This window comes from Oculina patagonica, chromosome 14 (genome assembly GCF_052425735.1).
Source record: "Oculina patagonica isolate OP01 chromosome 14, crgOcupat, whole genome shotgun sequence".
Classification (NCBI taxonomy): domain Eukaryota; kingdom Metazoa; phylum Cnidaria; class Anthozoa; order Scleractinia; family Oculinidae; genus Oculina; species Oculina patagonica.
Window position 1 is genome coordinate 23,249,829 of NC_135771.1, and position 21,248 is coordinate 23,271,076.

Genomic DNA, 21,248 nt, shown 5'->3' on the forward strand with positions numbered 1-21,248 from the left:
TCGTTTAATGTGTCTTATTATATGGCTACAATAGTACGCGCGCTCTGATTGGCTGCTGAGCGGGCATTATTTTCTTGTAATGACCGGGCATTATGAAACATTTTCTCGGCTCGACAGTTTTTTGAGTTGTGAGTAAAAGCTACTAGCGCAATTGCGAAAACGACAATAAATACCGACAAAATGTAACTATCTCTTCAATAACTGAAAGAAAAATATTAGCTTACCGATACTTCTTCAGTATGAGCGACGAAGAGAGCCACAGAGAGCGAGAGCGAGTTTCACCTCGGTGTTTTTTTTTTTAGATATTTTTAGAATAGCGCTAAAAGGCCATATAATAAATAACTTATTAACCTTGTCTGTTCGGTCATTACAGGGGAATCTCAGACCTCGGCCTTGATGTATTGACCTCGCTATCGCTCGGTCAATACATCAAGGCCTCGGTCTGAGATTTCCCTGTAATGACCTCACTCTCGGTTAATAAGTAGTATATACACTTAGCAATAAGGTGTGACATTGCAGAAATGTCACACCAGCTAGTTTACAGGTATTCCACCTAAATTAGTTAAGAAAAAAATAAAAAATAATGATAGTAAGTGAATAAATACTCAAACACTAACCTTCAAATGTACATGCACACCTTTATCACATGGTTCTAATTCTAGCTAAGTACGCAGGTAGGGCTGTCCACAAGTTGCTCGAAATTTAAAAAATAAGTTAACGAAATTTCACAAATCGTTGCTCAAAAGTTGATCAAAAAAATCCAAAAAGCGGGGGCATCAATCTGGTCACCGACAAAAAAAGTAAGGGTATAGAGCACGAACCGCGCTGCGAAGTTCAAAAAAACGTCCGCACAGGGCACGAACCGCGCCGCGCGGTTAAAAAAAGAAAGTAAGGGAAGAGCAAGAACAGCGCCGCACGGTTAAAAAAAAGTCCGCACAGAGCACGTACCGCGCCGCGCGGTTCAAAAAAACGTCCGCGCAGAACACGAACCACGCGGCGCGGTTAAAAAACTAAACCGCTTGCAGAGCAAGAACCACGCGCCAGGTTGAACATTGGTCAAACTCAGCTCCGAGCTGTGTTTCGGATGCAGTAAATTTACGCGCACGCGAACACTAGTTTTATCACATGTATACTACCCCCAGTGAGGAAGGTTTAACTATGTAACACGTGGAATGGTCCATGGATGTGTTAAGGAGCTAAATATTTACCGATAATTTTTTTGATAATTTCCTCCCGTTCCCGTTATTAAACATGATGATTGCTAATGCTTGTCAACAAGACATGCGCTATAAGCTATTTTTTTCCCTTTTATTTTAGCAGGTGGCATCAAGTGTTACAACTGTATGTATTCCGATGAATGCACAAAGGATAAACTGGTAGCAGACAAAGCTAACTACTTGGTGACATGTCCCTTATCACAGGATCGCTGCATGACGTTGTGGAGAAAAGAATATGACTTAGTGGTGAAAATGTGCTCCACGAAATCGCTGTGTGATTATGACAAAAAGACCTGTGATGACATGAAAGATGGAGAATGTGCTTTCAACTGCTGTGATACTGACGAGTGTAACGCGGGCTCGCCTGAATTGCCAAGTGAGAGAAAAACTTCTAACTTTCCTTAGTAGCATAGAGCGGTTTTCACTTGAGTGTCGAAAGTAAATTGCGTTTGCTTTGGTTTTTCAATACTACGCTTTGTGATTGGCTTAAAAATCTCGCGCCACTTTCTCAGCCAATCATGAGTAAAACCAAAACTAATCGCCACTCGCTCGCGCCTGTTTTCCCGCGCTTCGTACCGGCTACATGTATTTGCTTCGACTTCTAATTGGTTTACTGGATTTTTTTTTCTTTTGTGATTGGCCAGAGTAATTACTTTGGTTTTGGTTTTACGGCACTCAATTGAAAACTGCTCTAACGCAGTGACCGACTGTTAGGCAAACTCGTATTATGATTGGCTACGTACGCAAGCGCGTAATTTTCGATAGATTGCTTTGAGGGTCTAAATGGGGTTTAGTGTTTAGTATTATTTGCCCATAATTTTTAGTGTTTGATGTAACATGACGAACTTAGGCCTCAAAAAAAATTTATGCAAATTAGGCTAAGGGTTGACTGAATCTACCCATGGCTTATTATTAACCGTAACTGAAGATCTTAGTTCGCGCCTTAGCATGACCGAGGTGTTTCTTTGGAATTTTCGGTAATTACTTTTTCGCACTACCTGGCGCTAAAAATACACGCGGAGAGAAACTCGAAACTTTAAAACTCGGCATTTTTGACACGCTAAAAATGTTTTCCAGACAAGAACACGCGTAGATTTCGCTTCGGCGTCACTCGCGTGGGACATTTAGTCAAATTTACGTGGCGTTCGCGCGAAACATTTCGCAACGTGTAACTCTTATCATGTCTTATTATCGATACTCATAACCGACCTAACTCAACCTCACTGAGATCCCACAACATCCCTTTTAACAATGACTCAGTTATTTAAATATTAAACTCAAGATCTTCGTATATTGGGGACCGAAAACAATGAAACTGCGGGAATTAAAATGAAATATTTAACAAGAAACTTTCATGAATTCGATAACGCGAACGTTCTAAACCATTCTAAAACAAATGGTTTTAAAAGTCACTCTTAACTACAAACTAATCGCAATTACAGTTTCCAGGACAAAATTATAATCATCTACATGATAGTCAGAAGACATTTTATCTTTTAATGTCTTTTAGTGAAATAAAACAAGGCAAAAGTTCCTTTAGCGTGGGGCGTTTCGCAGTGTCAATCCCACGAAGAATGTCGAAACAATTAACGAGAACGCAAGAAAATGCGGGAATAAAAATTGAATTATTTACATAAAGCTAACATGTTTTAAAATCCACTCTCATTTTAAACTACATACAAGCGGGAAGAGAGCACGAAGCGCAATAATAAACTTCCGGAACAATGTTTGTCTACATGACAGTCAAACTGACAGTTTAAAGAGCAACAGAGAGTTCCTTGAGCGTGGGGCGTTTCGTAGGCTCTTCGCAAATCGCGGATTTTGCGACTTTTATTGACTTTGCAGTCGCTGTTGGTAGCAAATCTAATACGGCCAAAACGATTTTGCCCATAGAGTAAATATCAGAATAAATACTTTGTCTATCGCTGCCGTTGACAATTTCCGGGGCAATGTGCGGGAACTTCTGGCGGTAGCCTTCTTGCTTTTCCGCTTTCATTAATAAAACGGGCTTCGGATCTGAGATAAATCGGGCCTTCCCGAAATCTATAATGACGGGATTCCACTGCTGGTCCCGGTACTCCAACACAACGTTGTTGCATTTTAAGTCATTATGCAGGATGCCGCATGAGTGGATGTGGTCCAAAGCGTCAACCAAATTCTTTAGAATAAATAACCAAGTAGGCTTGTCCAGTTTCTTCTTCTTTATTAACGATTGTAGGGTAAAGCTCTTCTGTTTTATTCCGTGAAACTTTGTGATCAGCCGGAACGGCTCGCTCTTTGTCACGATTCCAAACAATAGAGGGACGCCACGGTGATCTTCAAGATGGTTGATCATCTTGGCCTCGTGGCGCACTTCTCTTTTAAGGTAGTCGAGGCTACACTTCCCTTTCTTGTATTCTTTAACTGTCACAACCACATCTCTGTAATATGCCAGGTAGCAGTTTCCAAATGTGCCAGAGCCCAAGAACTTTTCCGATTTTACCAATAACGAGGGATCGATTTCCTTGACATGCCGCTGAAGCACAACTCGCGGTTTGGGTGGCTCTTGGTTTGTTAGGGCTGTTTTACCCGATGACTCGGCGGCCTGATTACTTTCTTTAGCGCAATGCAGTCCCGCGATGGCTTCTTTCTTTACGTTTTTCATTGCTTTCTCATTCGCTTTCTTGTTCCTCCACCTCTTTCGGGTCTCCTTTCGTATCTGCTTTATCCGGTCCTTATCTTTTACGTTCTTACGTTTGTTTCTAGCCATCCAAAGGAATGACAATTTAGAAAAGTAAAAAAGTAGCTAAAATTAAGTATTTTAAATTCGGTGCTTGTAAAAAGCGCAGTCTCTCAGGAATGTGAAGAAAAAGTATGAGCGAAAAGCCAGTCGATCGCGTAGCATGGATGCAAAATTTACCGGAAGATCTTCCCATTATTCACACATTTTTTAGTTTACTGATTGGTCGCTCAATAAAAAAGGGCTTATTGTTCCATAGCAATAGTGGTTTGTACAAAAGGCAGTTCAAGTGCGTCTTTCATTCATGCAACTTTCATGGCGGTATTCAAAACACACTGCGATTTATGTCCGTGCATGTTTAACACAACAACTGCACTTCTGAGGCACAGAGAGTCCAAACATCACATTATTACAGAGTCTGCGACTTCCTTCCCGTTCTACAATGGACAAGAGCTCGTACAGATTCCCAAACAAAGAGGACGAAGGTCTTCAAGTTACAAACAATGGTTAAGTGGCATCGTGGATAGCATTAATTCCTGTCTCCATCCAAAAGCCGCAGGTAAGTAATTTACGTAATTTTTCACGTTCGAACAGCTGTAAAGTACCGAATGTGCACATGTATGTGCAATCAAAGTGCGTATTTGTTTTGTGGTCTATTGTTTACTGGAAATGATTCCCGGTAATAGGATAACAACATGCCTGAAAGTAGATCGATCAAACAATTTTAATTTCTTGTAAAATAACGAGGACTATACTGTTTGGTTTGTTTTCAGGGAAATGGTGTCGTGTTGAAAGACACTACGTACCCGAAGACTATGTCCAAGTTTTGCTGGCGGACATGCCGAATGCTTTCATTAACAGAGCAAGGGAAAAGAGGCACTTACGCCCACCCCCCCCCCCCCCCACCCCCTGTATAGAGAGAAAAGTCCAACGTTTTTCACTACAGAGACCATTACCTGAACGACGTTATTTCTGCCCTAGGCAAACAAAGTACCGTACCGTTAACGATAAAGAAAAGTTATCTTGGAGACGAAGAGATAGCTCCGCGAAATGAACCGCAAAATGCTCGTCAAGCTTTAGAGCTAGCCAAAGAGAAAGCACGAAACAGGACAGAAACTGCAACAATGCAAATCGAAATGGTTGTTGGGCTTGGCAAAGGAAGGGCAAGCAGAGAGTTCGAAGTTATCTGGTGGCCTGATCTTTTCTCGAGTGCTAGCCACGGAAAGCTCACTCTGACATTTTATGTTTCTAAAGTGTTGCTTTAATTAATCTACGACAGAACACTTATATACAGTTTTATCGAATAAACATTGTATCTGTGTTATCTTCCAGGCTCACTGTCCAAGCAATTTAAATGCCACCAAGAGGAAACTTAAAATTATTGACAATTGTTAATTGGCTTGCCTTTAGGTATCAAAAGTGTGAATGCACTAGCAACCATAAAAATACCAGAACTAATATCTGATGATTTTTTTTTTAAAAAAGTTAAGTTTAAAAACAGTCCATGATACCAAAGAGAGACCAGCTTATAAGTACAGAAAATGTTATTTTTTTTTTACAATATTACCTATTAGAGAGACAGGTCTAATTAGTATACTGAAAAAATGATTTGTTGTAAATTATGCCCTGCCTTCAGATAACAACAGCCTACAACAGACTGACTACCCAAGAGAGACAGGACTAATTAGTACACTGAAAAAATGATTTGTTATAAATTATGCCCTGCCTTCAGATAACAACAGCCTACAACAGACTGACTACCCAAGAGAGACAGGACTAATTAGTACACTGAAAAAATGATTTGTTATAAATTATGCCCTGCCTTCAGATAACAACAGCCTACAACAGACTGACTACCCAAGAGAGACAGGACTAATTAGTAGACTGAAAAAAAAAATGATTTGTTGTAAATTATGCCTTGCCTTCAGATAACAACAGCCTACAACAGACTGACTAGCCAAGAGAGACAGGACTAATTAGTACACTAAAAAAATGATTTGTTATAAATTATGCCCTGCCTTCAGATAACAACAGCCTACAACAGACTGACTACCCAAGAGAGACAGGACTAATTAGTAGAATGAAAAAATGATTTGTTATAAATTATGCCCTGCCTTCAGATAACAACAGCCTACAACAGACTGACTACCCAAGAGAGACAGGACTAATTAGTAGAATGAAAAAATGATTTGTTATAAATTATGCCCTGCCTTCAGATAACAACAGCCTACAACAGACTGACTACCCAAGAGAGACAGGACTAATTAGTAGAATGAAAAAATGATTTGTTATAAATTATGCCCTGCCTTCAGATAACAACAGCCTACAACAGACTGACTACCCAAGAGAGACAGGACTAATTAGTAGAATGAAAAAAAAAATGATTTGTTATAAATTATTAAGCTGCTACTTGGGATAACAAGAAGGACAGAAAAGCTTTGAAATAATGTAATAATACAAGAAATGTTATTGTCTTGAATAGCAACAATGAAAATGAGAGGAAATCTTTTTTTTGCTGTTGGTGGTGATGTCTTTCTAATACTTACTTCAGGACTGTATGCCATGAAGTTAAAGTAGCTGCATAAAATTCATGATGCAAATGTGTTAAAAAGGAAACAAAATACTTGTTTTGTGCTTGTGTATATGTATATTCTAGCGATGCTTACTTGCTACTGAGCTCTTGACTAACAAGCCAAATGTGCTTGTAATGGTTGCATCTCTTAGGCTACTCTTCGTGTAGTGAAAAAGTTACTCCACCCGCACAGCCCAGCTTCTCCTGTAGATTTTAATTTGCTCTTAGTAGTGAGCATTGTTATTATAAAGGCAGGGTTCAAAATAACAGCGTACGGTCAAAACACCAATTTGTCCGGACAAAGTTTCCATTTGTCAGTCATTTTAAACGGCAAACATGTGAAGAAATATTATTTTTTTTGCTTTCTGTAAAACATTAATAACGATGTCTTTCTCGCTAAGTTTTGAGTATCATGTGGAATTTTTAAATGAAAAATAGTGAGCCTTCTTACATCACACAAACAAAGAGTATCAATCAAAGACAAATTCAATTGAACAGCAACAAACAGTTTAAATAAATTCCTATTTTCAATATTAATTTTGACCGGACGGGAACAATGCGTGATCGAGTTTAAATCTGTTTGGCTTGTCAACATAAGGCGCAAATTTACGGAAAATTATTTCAACCCAGAAAGGCAATCTCATAAGTCCTGTTTGCGTGAACCACGGAGTGTGCATGACATGAATTCCTTTACCACATCATCTCCGGCTTGCTTTTTATTCTTTAACTTCTAAAGGGTTCCCACACGATATGCGAACAAACCCAGAGAACCCAAGAGTTGTTTGCAGTTTCGCATTTCACAATGCAAAGAGCAAAGATTTATGCTGCTCATCTCTTCTTCCAACAGAAAGTTCACATCTACATAAAGAAAATAAATTAATAAAGAATTACTAAAAGGGAGCTACAGTTCTGTAGTGTGAAAGCAATATATTGGTTGACAAATTGATCATGCAAGTCATTCTGATTAACCAAATAATCAGATTAACCTAAGTACAACATTGTTAGCTCCACATGAACTTCCTTGTAACAGCTGTACCTATAGCTAGTCAGTTGTAACATATATACATGTGTATTCCAGTGATGTACTGAATCAGTTTTTTTTAGAACATTTAATGTGTAGCAATGCTTTAAAATGTATTAGCATGCTTAAGCACCCTCAAAAGATCCTTACCTTCCAATGTTTAAGCTTTGGATCTTAAGCCGTCTAAGCAGGTTTCATCTGGACCAGCACCATGGGTTGTGCAAGCCTAAAAATAAATTGAATGTTAACTTTTGCATTAATATAACATTGTTACAGTCCTCTTTTAACCACTATCAATAATCCCAGACACATGCATGATTACTATGACATTAGAAGCCCTGATGTGCAAATAATAAGTACCTGGTTTTACAACAGTTATTAGTTGGGTATTTTCTGTTTGCTAATACCAATTTTAACCCACAACAAAAGTAAGCAAAAATGATTTACCCTTATAGCATCACAAAATGCACAGAATTCCAAGTCATAACCTTTCCCACCAAGATGGAAATCTTCATTACCACCCTTATTAAGCAGAAGACACAGAGCTTTGTAGTCTACAGTACCTAGAAAATCAAGAAAAAAATAAAAGATCAATTTTTATCAATATTTCAATAAATAATTACTGATTTCCTATTAACCAATGTTTTAATAAGAAGTATCATAGGCCAAACGGTTAATTTAAATGAATTTAAATTGTGGTGGCCTAATGGTTAGAGCGCCGGACTCCGGATCGAGCGGTCCGAGTTCGAGCCCCAGCCGGGGTCACTTGTGTTGTGTTCTTGGGCAAGACACTTTACTCTCATATTGCCTCTCTCCACCCAGGTGTATAAATGGGTACCGGCGACATAATGCTGTGGGGGAACCCTGCAATGGACTAGCATTCCATTCAGGGGGAGTAGAAATATTCCTAGCCGCTTAATGCTACGGAAACCGGGATAAGCTCCGGCAGTATGGGCCGCTTGGCTCGAGGCTTCTCCTTTTTTTTTTTAAGTTTGATTTAATCAAATTAAATTTTCTGAAAAGTTTCACATTTATAATAAAAATTGAAAAAGCAAATGTACAGCTGGATGTCATAATCATTCTTTACACTAAGGTTAAGACAGTGTCGTAAGTGTTGCTGGCAGTCAAAAAAATGTACATTATGAATAGGACTGCAGTATCTTATCACCGAATAAGCGCCACATTTAAGATGAAAAAATTAATATTTGCCACCCCGAATAAGCAAGACACTTTACTCTCACAGTGCCTCTCTTCACCCAGGTGTATAAATGGGTACCGGCAAATTTACTGGGGGTAACTGAATCCCTGCGATGGACTGGCATCCCATCCAGGGGGGAGTAGCAATACTCTCAGTCGCTTAATGCTACGGAAACCGGGATAAGCTCCGGCTGTATGGGCCACTTGGCTCGGACACAGACTTTACCTACCCCGAATAAGCACCTGAGGGTCCAGATGCGGCGCTTGTTTAAGGAATTCTGTATAACAAAAAAAACCTCTACAATTATTATAAATCAATTGCAAAATAATTTAAGCTCTCCAGCCATCTTCCCTCAAGTTGTGCATATACATATCTTATTATCCACACGCATTGGTCGTAATGTGCGAATATTGGCCCGAGGTCTTGAAAGTACGGATCAAGCGAAGCGAGGTCCGTACAAAAAAGACGAAGGGCCAATAATTATTCGCACAGTACGGTCTTGAGCAATCTTGGCTAATAAGAGATTTATTACATGACTGGAAACTTTGTGTAGTGTTAATTGCTGCCCAGTAGATGTGGTGGAAAACAATGTGTGCCAAAACTTTTATGCGCGCTAAAGGAGTTATAATATTATTTCTGTGTTTAGTCATTTCATTTTCAAAGCAATTAAAACTCCGAAAAAATCTTGCAAAAATCTTGCGCTAAATCGCCCGGGGATTAGTGCGGGATCATCTGGGACAAAACCCGGTCTGATGCTCGGAAAATATCGGCCCTCGCTGAGGACCGGAAATAATGTAATCTGATTGGCTGATTAAGTTATTGGCCCTTGGGCTGCCTTAGTCGTGTAATAAATACACATTATTTTTGTACTTTAGTCCTTGGTATAGATATGACCTTGTACACTGTAGACCTCATAATTATAACCATGCATGGTCTGTCAATCGCTTGTCTTTAATAAATATGAATACACATGCATATTAATGTATGCAAGACCTCTTCCAGTCTAGAATTAAGACATAGCATGCAAATCATGTTGATGGTGACACTGACAATTTTGCACACCAATATTTATAACCAAGTAAAATAAATAGGTAAATAAATTACTCCAGGTTTCATTTGGTATCATGATTACCACAACCACTGATTTCTGTACAACAACAGAACTCGAATAAAATTAGAGATTGAAATAGTTAAAAATTACAATTACAAAAAGAGCTTGCTTGAAACTACTTACGTTACTCTTTCCAAGTCGAGATAAATTCAACAGTGTCTGCCATGTCTGGTCTGGAAGCTTTGCATGCAGCTTTAAGTAGAGAAGTACCCAGTCGGGAACTCTCATACTTTAAAAGATCCTGGCGTTGGTTGGTGACGAAAAAAGCTCCGAAAAGCCTTTCTTCCCCTTTGATTCCACGATGTCAACAATTTCAGCGTAAAGAGCTGAAAATTGGCCTGGGTAGAAATTCCCGCCAGAACCATGATCGAGCATGCATTTGTCTTCATCCTCGACATCTTAAGCGACTGAGTTTATCATGTTCGCCACTGACTCGAATAATGACGAACAAATCGGACCATCTTGACCAGCACATAATCCAAAAGAAGAAACCACGCACAGGGTACTTGGCATTCTCTCGAACTTCGCCGCGTACGACGATTTGGCGGGCAAAAGTTCCCGCGCAGAAACACTTCGGATTTCGTCCTGAAATCTTTAAAATATGTCGCTTTTTGCGAAATCCGTCGGCCGCGTTCCACAATTTTCTTTTGTTAGAATATACCAATTCTTTAGCGGGTCAAGGGATGGACTCGTGACCCTCCAAAGACTGGAGCCTTGAAAAGGCAAGGCTGCCATCTTGGCCCTTCTTTCTTGATCTCCTCGAGAACGGCGCTTCGAATGGCTTACGTATCAAATGCATCATGATTTAACATTGTGAAAATCCCACCTCAGTAGAATATTACCTTGTTCGTAAAATTTTAACCTTAAAAACAGCCCAAGTACGTCCGCCATCGTGCTGTGTACGTTCAACGTACACGAAATGTACACTGACGTGACAGATAACAAAATACTGTAAACAATGGCTCCGAGGAAAGCCTCGCGCTTTAGAAGATCCTGGGAACGAGCTATTTGGCAGCGTTGCGTGACGACAGTGAAAACGGCTGCGAAGCAGATTTTAGCCTGCGTTGCAGGCGTAAAAAGGGGAAGGGGTACGCAGAGTCGACTGAGAAAGCTTATCGCGCTTTATTTCTAAAGTTTCAAACCAGAACGGGTTTTATAACCTGTAGAATCTCCCGTTTAATTCTTTTAAATGTTGGGATATAAAAAGTTCAAGTAGGCATTTCGAAATAGAAACGGCAAGAAGCCCAAGAACATCGCGTCAAGATTCTTTTAAATGTTGGGATATAAAAAGTTCAAGTAGGCATTTCGAAGTCGAAACGGCAAGAACATCACTTCAAGAATTTTGAACAGCCTCGCGTTTGAGAGGAAGTCCGCGCGTGTGATCTGGTTTTCTGCTTTATTTGATTTTTGACAAGCAGAATTTAGGCCAAAAGCCGCGCTAATTAAGTTTCTCGCCTTTATTAGACACACCCCTTCATCATCTTACGGCTCCTGTGGAGAATTTTTTTCGAGGCCAAAGTTTGTCATGTTGGCCAATTTTTTAATGTTTACTGTTTCTGGAGAAAATACTGTTAAGTGTTTGGAGGGCTTTTCGTAAAAAACCCATAGTCATTTAGCATTGTAAATTCTTCTCTGCTCTTCGAAAAGCAGTAATGAAATCACTCATGAACTAAGACAAAATTTTCAGATTTCTCCTCGGATATCTCAGTCTGGTAGTCTTCAGATATCTTCGGTAGTCTTTGGATATCTTCGGCAGCCTTCGGAAATCTTCCAAAATGATCGGAAAATGGCCAAAATCTTCTTGATATACTAAACAAAATAATATAGGCCGTTTGAAGGCGTTGCGAGATATCCATTCAGTACCTCAGACGGAACACACTCATCACCGAACAACTTCGACTAAAAATGAAGTACTTTCTTGTCTTTTATGCCGTTTTCTTCTGCTGGACCTATGTCTCTGGTAAGGTCGTAGTTAGTCAATTCTGCCATTTTGTGTGTCTTTTTTTAACTTCGGAGGTAAAAGCATAAATTTTTCCAAAGCATGAACGTACCGCATTTAAATAAAAACTTGAAGACGACCGTAATCTGTGATCAGTAAATCATCATTACTTTGCTTTTTACCCCCGCGCGGATTTGCAGAGTAGCTCATGCAGCTAGTATCTCCGAGCATTTCACAGTACACAGCCCAATGGACAAAGACCAGACCACAACACAGGGAACTCCACACCCTAAGCGCCCTTTATTTGATAACTAAACGACGAGCGAAGGAAATCTCAATGCAATCTCAATTTCCCCAGTCCCTTGGCAGTTCGTGAAATCGACGTTCCACTGTACTTGTCAATTTTTCCCTTTTATTTCAGCTGGCAGCACCAAGTGTTATGCTTGTACCGGTACGGACGATGAATGTGCAAAGGATAAACTGGTAGCAGACAAAGCTAAATACTTGGTGACATGTCCATTATCAAAGGATCGCTGCATTACGGTCTCATGGGTTAAAAATGATGACAAAATTTCAGTGTGGAAGTCGTGCCTCACGAAATCAGAGTGTGATACTTACAAAAAGAACTGTGACATGGCAGGTGTACCATGTGCTGTCAACTGCTGTGATACTGATGAGTGTAACGCGGTCACGCCTGGATTGCCAAGTAAGAGAAAAACTTCTAACTTTCTTTAGTAGCATAACGCAGTGACTGACTGTTAGGCAAACTCGCAATGTGATTGGCTACGCATGCGCGTAATTTTTCGATAGATTGCCTGGGAGCGCGCAAAATCACAAACCAAAACTATAAATAATAAAACTATAAATAAACGAACCTTCTCTTTTTTGACATTAGCTTTCCTCGCACAACTCTCCACCTTATCGGCAACAGCCTTCAGTTCTTTTTTTTATTTCCTCCACAGATTCCAAGTAGCAATCAAGCAATGAAGGACTCATCGGTTTGAATCAATTCAAGAAACTTGATAACAGTTAAGGTGGAAACAAGCTAGGACACAAGATTCTAGAAATATGGACGTAAAATAAAACACAAAATAAATTCTGTAAGTTGAAGATAATAAAGAAAAGAAGCAATGAACACAAGCCGTTTGTTTGATGTAACGGGGATAGTTAAAACACCGCTAACCTAATTTTTCAAGGTTGTCCTAAACAGTTTCTTACATAAACAAAAATTTAGGCTATTTAGGTTCTTATTTTCTGAAGAAAAATTTACGTTGTTGCTAATAGAATTTATAGCTTTACTCTTTCTATGTTTATTTATGTGAATGCTCAAAAATAATATTTTATGATTTTCAGCAATGGCATTTCAGTTGCAACTGGATAAGGCTCCTAGGTTAGGTACTTCCAATGAGGATCCAGAATGTTGATTTATCTTAGTTTCCCAAAACTAAACATTTTTAATCAGTTTTTGAAAATAAGAACCTGTTTCCAAATTTTAGGCTGAATAGGTACTTTTAAAAAGGGGGTCTAATTGGCAAATCATAAATGTTAGGTTCTTACTCGCGGGTTTTAACTGTATTTCCACTCCCCCTTGGATGGGATGCTAGTCCAACGCAGGGTAGAGTTTCCCCCATTTTTAGTTCGCCGATACCCATTTATACACCTGGGTGGAGAGAGGCACTATGAGAGTAAAGTGTCCTGCCCAAGAACACAAAACAGTGACCCTGGTCAGGGCTAGAACGAAGGCCGCTCTTTTAGGAGTTAAGCGCGCTAACCATTAGGCCACCGCGCCTTCCGCACCGCGATTCCTTAAAGAAGCATTTAAAACATGGCGTCTTTTTGTGCTAAATACTGCACATTCGCCATCACCCCACACTGTCGAGAGAGGCACTTTGAAAGTAGTTTCCTGCCTAAGAACACAAAACAGTGACCCTGGCCATGGCTCGAACCCAGACCACTCTATCAGGAGTTTACGCACGAGCCATTAGGCAACCACGTTTCGCGCACCGCGATTCCTTAAAGAAGCATTTTAAACATGGCGTCTTTTTGTGCTAATACTGCACATTCGCCATCACCCCACACTGTTTTTGGGCTTTTCCGTTCTACCTTAAAACGAAAGAAAATACATCATTTCTGAGAACGAGGTTGCTGAAAGTATTTCAGTTTTCGGTTGAGCGAAGCGAAAAACATTAATATGACGTTGATAGGCGTTTATGTTAAGAAATGCTAAGAAAACTCCAATATAATTCAAATCTGTAAAATCAAATTATACACCTGCGACGCAAATGATTTCACATGTCTTGAGAACAACGGTTTGTTGACCAAAATCCCATCTTTCCGTAAAACAGCTTCATTTTAGTGACGCCAGGAACTCTTATCAGTATTGCGTGCAGATTCCAAGAAAGCTGAAGTAATACGGAGTTACAAGCAAACAAACCAGATCACGTCTCTTACTCCGACTGACTTAGTAACATTTGCAGTTTCTTTTACAATATATCAGAGTAGAAAATATAACCAATTTTCCTTCGTGTTCTGAAAAGTAGTTATTCTACACAACATTTTTTACTACATAGAAAGTGATCATTTCAGATATTTAACAGTCAACCATTTTCGTTGCCTAACCAGTATTGGGTAAACAAAGGACGCCATATGAGCATCGTTTCATTAAAACATTGCGTGTTTTATGGAAAACGTTTACTTAAAACGTCACTCGTATTTGACATTGAGTACTTTCCTTCTTTACTGTGTATTTTTTAATGGTGACGTTGTATGTTTTAGAAATTCAGGTGTCGTCCAAAATGTTTTTAGTTGCAGTTTATTATCTAGGCAACAACTGAAAATTTTCTTGGGCTTCCCCCTTTGGTAGACTGTGTCGTCTTTTGTTTATATTTGCAAGCTTTGAGCGTAGTTTTTTGTTCAACAATTGAATTAAACATGTATAAAAGAATGGCTGTTGATTTTCACGCTCTCTATGGCTAGTCGTAGGTTGCTTGAAATTTTTATGCGAGTAAAATTTTCTATTTTTTTTTCTCAACGAAATTTGTTCACTAATTAAATATTAAGGACGCCACCCTAGTTAAATGCAACTGAGCATGCGCTGTTTTTGAGATCTTCTGGCGCCAAATGGTCTGCGCTGTTATAGCGTGAGCGTCAACAATACTTTTCCTAATTTCAAGTTATGGATTTCGTGTGATATATTTTACATAATTAGGACATTTGAAAGGACGAGAAGCACGGAACGCATTCAGTTCTTCAAAGAGACCAAACCAAGCGGAGATCACGGGAGAGTGATCGGACTTCAAAGAGAAAAACTTACAGAAGAGACGCCATTGTAGTAAGTTATAGTTGTAACTAGATTACAATATTAAGGGAAAGGGTGAATAGATGTACACAAATCCGCCGATCTGGATTTTTTTGGCCAAATCCGTAAATCCGCCACTATTTACGTTCAAATCCCAATCCGCAAAACTTGAAAACTTTGTGTGGTGTAGTTCCACTCTTTTAAGAAGATTCGATTTAATGCTTGTTTTGCGACAATTTCGTCAACATACGGACGAAGCTAGACCGACCGAAGCGATCTGAGCTTCGTTTTAGTATCCACGTAATTAGATCTTCCTGACATGAAGAGTCTGGAATCCTCCCTAAAATTCTCAACTAATCCGCGATCCCGTATTTTTGAGGTCCAGGAATTTGCTCGATATGCGATGTATCGCAAAAATCCGCAATCCGGGCGCGTTTATCCGCGAGCCCTTTTATCGCCCTCATCAAACAGATAGCGGATAGGCGAAAAAGAGCAAGTAGCGAATAGAATGACGACAAAGCAACGTGTATAATTGCACTTGAAAACATCCGTATAAAAACCGAATTTCTAAGTGTTATATAATTTTATGATTTTCAGGCGTTATCGTTTAAATTTTGCTGCGATCGTGTTTGAGGTAGAACCGCACCTATCTTTTGTTGGTATTTGCTTGTTTTTGTTTTTATAATTTCGTTACTCATTCCATGGTTTTACAGATACTTTTGTAAGGATACAGTCGAAGCTCTCGTAAGCGGACAACCTCGGGACGCGAAAAAAGTGTCCGTAACTGGAGCTGGCCGCTTACGAGAATGGTTCTCGTAAGCGGCCACTAGAGGTGTAGGGGAAAGATGGCCGCTTACGGGAGCTTGCCCAGCTAACAATAACCGGACGAACGTGGATGACGACAAAACAAGCACTAAAATGTGGTCCTGTAATTACTGTAAAATCATTGTCACAAACGGCGACGTGAATTTGATTGATAATAACAGGATACAGAGGTTGTAAGTAGGATTTTCTTTGGGGTGTCCGCTTACGGGAGCTTAAAAACAAAGAAAAAGTCTAAGTCGTAATCTCTGAAAATGTCCGCGGCCGGTTACGGGAATGTCCGCTTACGAGAATGTAAAAATACAGAGTTTGTATGGGAGTTAAAACGGGGTTTCAAACAAGGTGGCCGTCGGTAGAGCTGTCCGCTTACGAGAGTGTCCGTTAAGAGAGCTTCGACTGTATTTATCTTTAAATAAAACCATGGAATAGGGGAATCTTTATACCACTACAATCTATAATCAGATATAATCTTGTTGCAAAATAGGGCCCTACTAGTCTGGGAGCAAGTGTAATCCCGTGGGAATTTTTTGATGAAAGCAAACCAATAGTCTAGAAATGTTATTTGGGACCTAGTAGACATGAAAAGTTTTGGTGGCAACTTTGCAACTTGCTCAGACGGGAATTATGGGGGTTCGAAATTCTGACACCTGAAGACCAGCATGGAAACGAGGCTGGAATATTGAATCCTTTATAACTCGCATGAAACTAGACCGTTACTCACCAAACTTGCCTACAATATGTCATTCTCTGCTCTCAATCGGTTTTTGCTGGATTTTTATTTAATTAGTGGTCACGTGACCTTGTAGCATGGAAACGAGGCTGAAATAGAAAATTCCTTATAACTCACGTGAATGTACACCGTTACTCACCAAACTTGCCTACAATATGTTATTCTCTGCTCTCAATCGGTTTTTGCTGGATTTTTATTTAATTAGTGGTCACGTGACCTTGTAGCATGGAAACGAGGCTGAAATAGAAAATTCCTTATAACTCACGTGAATGTACACCGTTACTCACCAAACTTGCCTACAATATGTTATTCTCTGCTCTCAATCGGTTTTTACTGGTTTTTTGTTTAATTAGTGGTCACGTGACCTTGTAGCATGGACACGAGGCTTGAATAGAAAATTCCTTATAACTCGCGTGATCACAGACCGTTACTTACGAAACTTGGCTACAATATGTTATATTCTGCTCTCAATTGATTTTTGCTGGATTTTTATTTTTATTTAGTGGTCACGTGACCTTGTAGCATGGAAACGAGGCCGAGATACAACAGTCCTTATGATTTTCATATTTACCGACCGTTTATTACCAAACCTGGCTGCATTATCGGTTTTGGCATTTTTATTTGGAACGTTGCTCACGTGTTATTGAAAGTATGGAAGTGGTGCTGTAAAAAGAATTTCTCTAAGGCAAGTGAATTTAGCAAATAAGCCAGTGACAAGCAGTCATAATAGACACGCCACATTTATTTCACTAGTGATAATGTCTACACGTTGAGAAAGGCTTCCTTCTGACAACTAAACCCTATTGAAAATCCATGATCTCTGTTGAAATGCTTGAGAAAGAAACATCAACGTTTGGACAGACCCCAAACAAAAAGAGTTCTTTCACACATGCTCCTAGCAGACGGCTAGTATTAGGGACTGGTCAATAAGTACAGGGGGGGTGGGCCGGAGCAGAAAGGGGGTGGGTCATCAGTTTTTGAGCCCTCGAAAAGGGGTGGGTTACGTAATTTTAAACTACACGTAGGGGGTGGGTCATCTTATTTATTCACTAACTTTAAACTGTTATACTTCCAAGAAAAGTTGTATTCATCAGTATATAAAATTGATAAATTTCTCCATGTGAGCAGTTTTAAATGAATTTCTAGCGATTTCAAAAGGCCCAAATATAAAAATTTCCCAGGGGGAGCATGCCCCCTGACCCCCCTAGATGGCTTGTGATCATAACATCGGTTTTGCCTTCTCTCTTCAACCTGCATAGATTCATGCTGGGCTTTAGGTCTTTTAATACCAGTAAACTCTTTACTGAAACACTTTGCAAATATGAATGATGGACAGACACAGTGGTTGTAGTTTCTGTTCTTAATTTCTGTATAAAAATATGAACTCTTCAAAAATTGATTATGAATTAATATTACATACTGATTCAGTTTGTGCATATGTTTGTGTCTAAATTTCCCTATGGATTTTTCACACAAATATGTGGAAAACTTAAAAAAGACTATTAAAAGAAGTGATAAATTCGTCCTTCTTTGGTGTATTAAGAAATGGAAAAAGACGTACATGGAACAGCAGTGTCAATCAGGAAAAATGTCTATGTACTAGGGAATTTCACTTTCAAAGCTGAAGTCAAATCAAAAACATTCAACCCCTAACAGATGATAAAGAAATGATTGGTCCCTTGATTTTTTTAGCAAAGGGGGTGGGTCATGTAATTTTCAACCCCCTATCAGGGGTGGGTCAGTCAGTTTTGAGTCAGAAGGACGGGGTGGGTCACTAATTTTCGAGCCATCACTTTTCCAATTGCTCCGGCCCACCCCCCTGGTACTTATTGACCAGTCCCTTAAAGCTGTTTAAAGTATTCAGCAATAAATACATTGTGCTAGGTGAATCGTTCAAAATGAAATAACTTAAGATATCTCCTCAGCACTATTTGCTGCTCTTTGCATCTTTACTCAGACTCTTACTCATCGCTGCTTTCGTCATCATCACGTCGCCATTTTGCTGGTTCTCACATTCACTATCATCAGAACAGCTACACAGGTCTGCACAGCGAAGCCCAGCTCTGCGGCACTGGCATCGATTGGACGAGCATCGCTCCTTTGAGCACCTGCACTTGACAAGTTGTATGATGTGCCAGAGTTGTCATAACAGGAACCCACTCTCTATTCTCCATTGCCCATCCATAATCACTCGGTGAGGGCAGCACAGGGTTTGGAACAGCATCCTTGTTCCAAACCATCAACTGAAAATGAGCACGCAGTATGGCTTGGTGCAGTGCAGCTTGTGTTGGTGGCAACCTGTCAGACTCTGCTTGCTTCTTTTTAAACAGAGACCACCTCAGCTCTTTGACAGTAGTTAAATCTGTCTTTGGTACGTAGATTTGACACACAAACTTTTCAATTCCACTCTTGATTTCGACGTCTGGCTGTTCCTCTCGACCAAGATTACCAAGGGAGCTCAGAATAGAATCATCCGCTTCCAGAAACTCCTTCCAACAGGACATCTTCCCTTTTCCCGAAAAGCTACCAGTATTATCAGCTTCTGTGATGGCATGAAATGCGGGCAGTGCAGCTGTCTTGGCAGGTCCAAGGGCTTCCACAATTGGCTGCAACTTAATAGATCGATGATTTGCACCTCTTCCAGTGACAAATGAAGTGTTGGGGCATAATTCTGAGTACCGTCGGATTGCTATTACAAGCACATCTGTGTCTGGCGAATGAATGGACAAGTGCGTTGCACCGTCATCAGTGGCATCCAGAGCATGCAGTATCATCTTGGTGTCAGCCTCTTCATGGTCACTTTGAAGATGCGCCATGTCTTTGTGCGTCGCTTCACATTCTGTTCCCCATGCCACAACAATCTGCCTTCCAACAGCCTCGCCACGTTCCTTCACCTTCTTTGCCAGAAATGCGGTCAGCTCTGCCTTCGTCTTTGTATGCGAGGGCAGTTTCTTCAACAGTACTTTGCCAATATGTGTGGAATCAGTTATTCGATAATAAACGGGGTCTTTGGATCCTTGTCGTCTGGTCCTTGTAGCACATTTCAGTGACGATGGGACATCATATCTGTCAAAGATTACGCGAATTTCCTGAGTGTCATCATACTTGCTGAAGAGACGATTGTTAAAGTGTTCTGCCAGGTGTTTGCAGGTATTGATCCAGTCCGGCTTGCCTAATGACTGGACTTCAGCCATTGCATCAACTATGGCGACCTTGACTCGCACGTCGGCATTCTCGGTACTGGTTTCAGACGTTACACCAATACTTGACTCCCCCTTGAACTTCTCCAAAATGTTCATAAGGGTACTCTTGCTTGAGCAGTGCAGCATGCTACCGTCGGGAGCAAAGAAAGACCTTGGGACTACCGAGAAGTCATAAAGGCCAACTGCCTCCTTGATGTCTACTTGATTGGTGACACTTGAAACCCAGGCTCTGCTCTGGCGTAAATTGGATTTTATCAGTATCAAGTAAAATCGTAATAAAAACACCATCAAACTAGCATGTTAAGTTTCTTTGTGGAAGAAAATCCAGAATTTGGTATAATCTTTTTAATATTAATAATAACAATTATTGACATTGATCTCTGAGATAACGTTGAAAGCTATTCTATTCAGCTGTAATATGATAATAGAGTCCAGTTCAAAAGTTGTGTTAAATATAGCCAAATTAGACGAGGCGTTCTTGTCTGTGGCCTTTCAAATTACGCATCTTAAGTAGATTTGCTGGATTTTGAAAGCCTCGTTTCCATGTCAATTTGGTCATGTGACTATTTCTTTTAACTTTTAAACCATTTTTAGCAACCAGGTGCATTGATTGTCATAATGCAGCCATGTTTGGTAATAAACGGTCGGTAAATATGAAAATCATAAGGACTGTTGTATCTCGGCCTCGTTTCCATGCTACAAGGTCACGTGACCACTAAATAAAAATAAAAATCCAGCAAAAATCAATTGAGAGCAGAATATAACATATTGTAGCCAAGTTTCGTAAGTAACGGTCTGTGATCACGCGAGTTATAAGGGATTCTCTATTCAAGCCTCGTTTCCATGCTACAAGGTCACGTGACCACTAATTAAACAAAAGTCCAGTAAAAACCGATTGAGAGCAGAGAATAACATATTGTAGGCAAGTTTGGTGAGTAACGGTGTACATTCACGTGAGTTATAAGGAATTTTCTATTTCAGCCTCGTTTCCATGCTACAAGGTCACGTGACCACTAATTAAATAAAAATCCAGCAAAAACCGATTGAGAGCAGAGAATGACATATTGTAGGCAAGTTTGGTGAGTAACGGTCTAGTTTCATGCGAGTTATAAAGGATTTAATATTCCAGCCTCGTTTCCATGCTGGTCTTCAGGTGTCAGAATTTCGAACCCCCATAATTCCCGTCTGAGCAAGTTGCAAAGTTGCCACCAAAACTTTTCATGTCTACTAGGTCCCAAATAACATTTCTAGACTATTGGTTTGCTTTCATCAAAAAATTCCCACGGGACCTTTTATTATGACATTTGCTCCCAGACTATACAGTGTAATACGAAATAGTACAGTGTAATGACATGACGAGCTTCTTGCGACTTTGAAATTCGCAGCAGGGTATGAGTTTAATTTCCGGTCAGTGGTGT

General features: G+C 39.9%; 4 protein-coding genes across 4 annotated transcripts in view; 2 read left to right on the forward strand and 2 right to left on the reverse strand.

The window, feature by feature from the left end:
* The window catches only part of LOC144637619 (uncharacterized), a 114,311-nt gene that overhangs the window by 47,448 nt on the left and 45,615 nt on the right, over nt 1–21,248 (reverse strand). The window lies entirely within an intron of this gene.
* LOC144639264 (uncharacterized) lies at nt 1,420–12,917 on the forward strand. The gene is made up of 3 exons (XM_078498562.1): nt 1,420–1,593; nt 12,199–12,483; nt 12,740–12,917. Exons 1-3 carry the CDS (start codon nt 1,431–1,433, stop codon nt 12,748–12,750), a joined length of 459 nt encoding a protein of 152 aa, XP_078354688.1. The 5' UTR covers nt 1,420–1,430; the 3' UTR covers nt 12,751–12,917.
* LOC144639451 (uncharacterized) lies at nt 2,059–4,315 on the reverse strand. Its single transcript, XM_078498781.1, has one exon. The coding sequence runs from the start codon at nt 3,964–3,966 to the stop codon at nt 2,974–2,976; it is 993 nt and encodes a 330-aa protein (XP_078354907.1). The 5' UTR covers nt 3,967–4,315; the 3' UTR covers nt 2,059–2,973.
* On the forward strand, nt 4,223–5,201 carry LOC144639452 (uncharacterized). The gene is given in 3 exon segments (XM_078498782.1): nt 4,223–4,495; nt 4,710–4,822; nt 4,824–5,201. Coding segments are annotated over 3 exon segments (735 nt in total). The 5' UTR covers nt 4,223–4,251.

Bases quoted from the DNA above. Each gene is read 5' to 3' on its own strand.
- LOC144639451 (XM_078498781.1), bottom strand. From the start codon at position 3,966: ATGGCTAGAAACAAACGTAAGAACGTAAAAGATAAGGACCGGATAAAG.
- LOC144639264 (XM_078498562.1), top strand. From the start codon at position 1,431: ATGACGTTGTGGAGAAAAGAATATGACTTAGTGGTGAAAATGTGCTCC. The intron at 1,594-12,198 runs GTGAGAGAAAAA...CTTTTATTTCAG, and splicing joins GGGCTCGCCTGAATTGCCAA to CTGGCAGCACCAAGTGTTAT.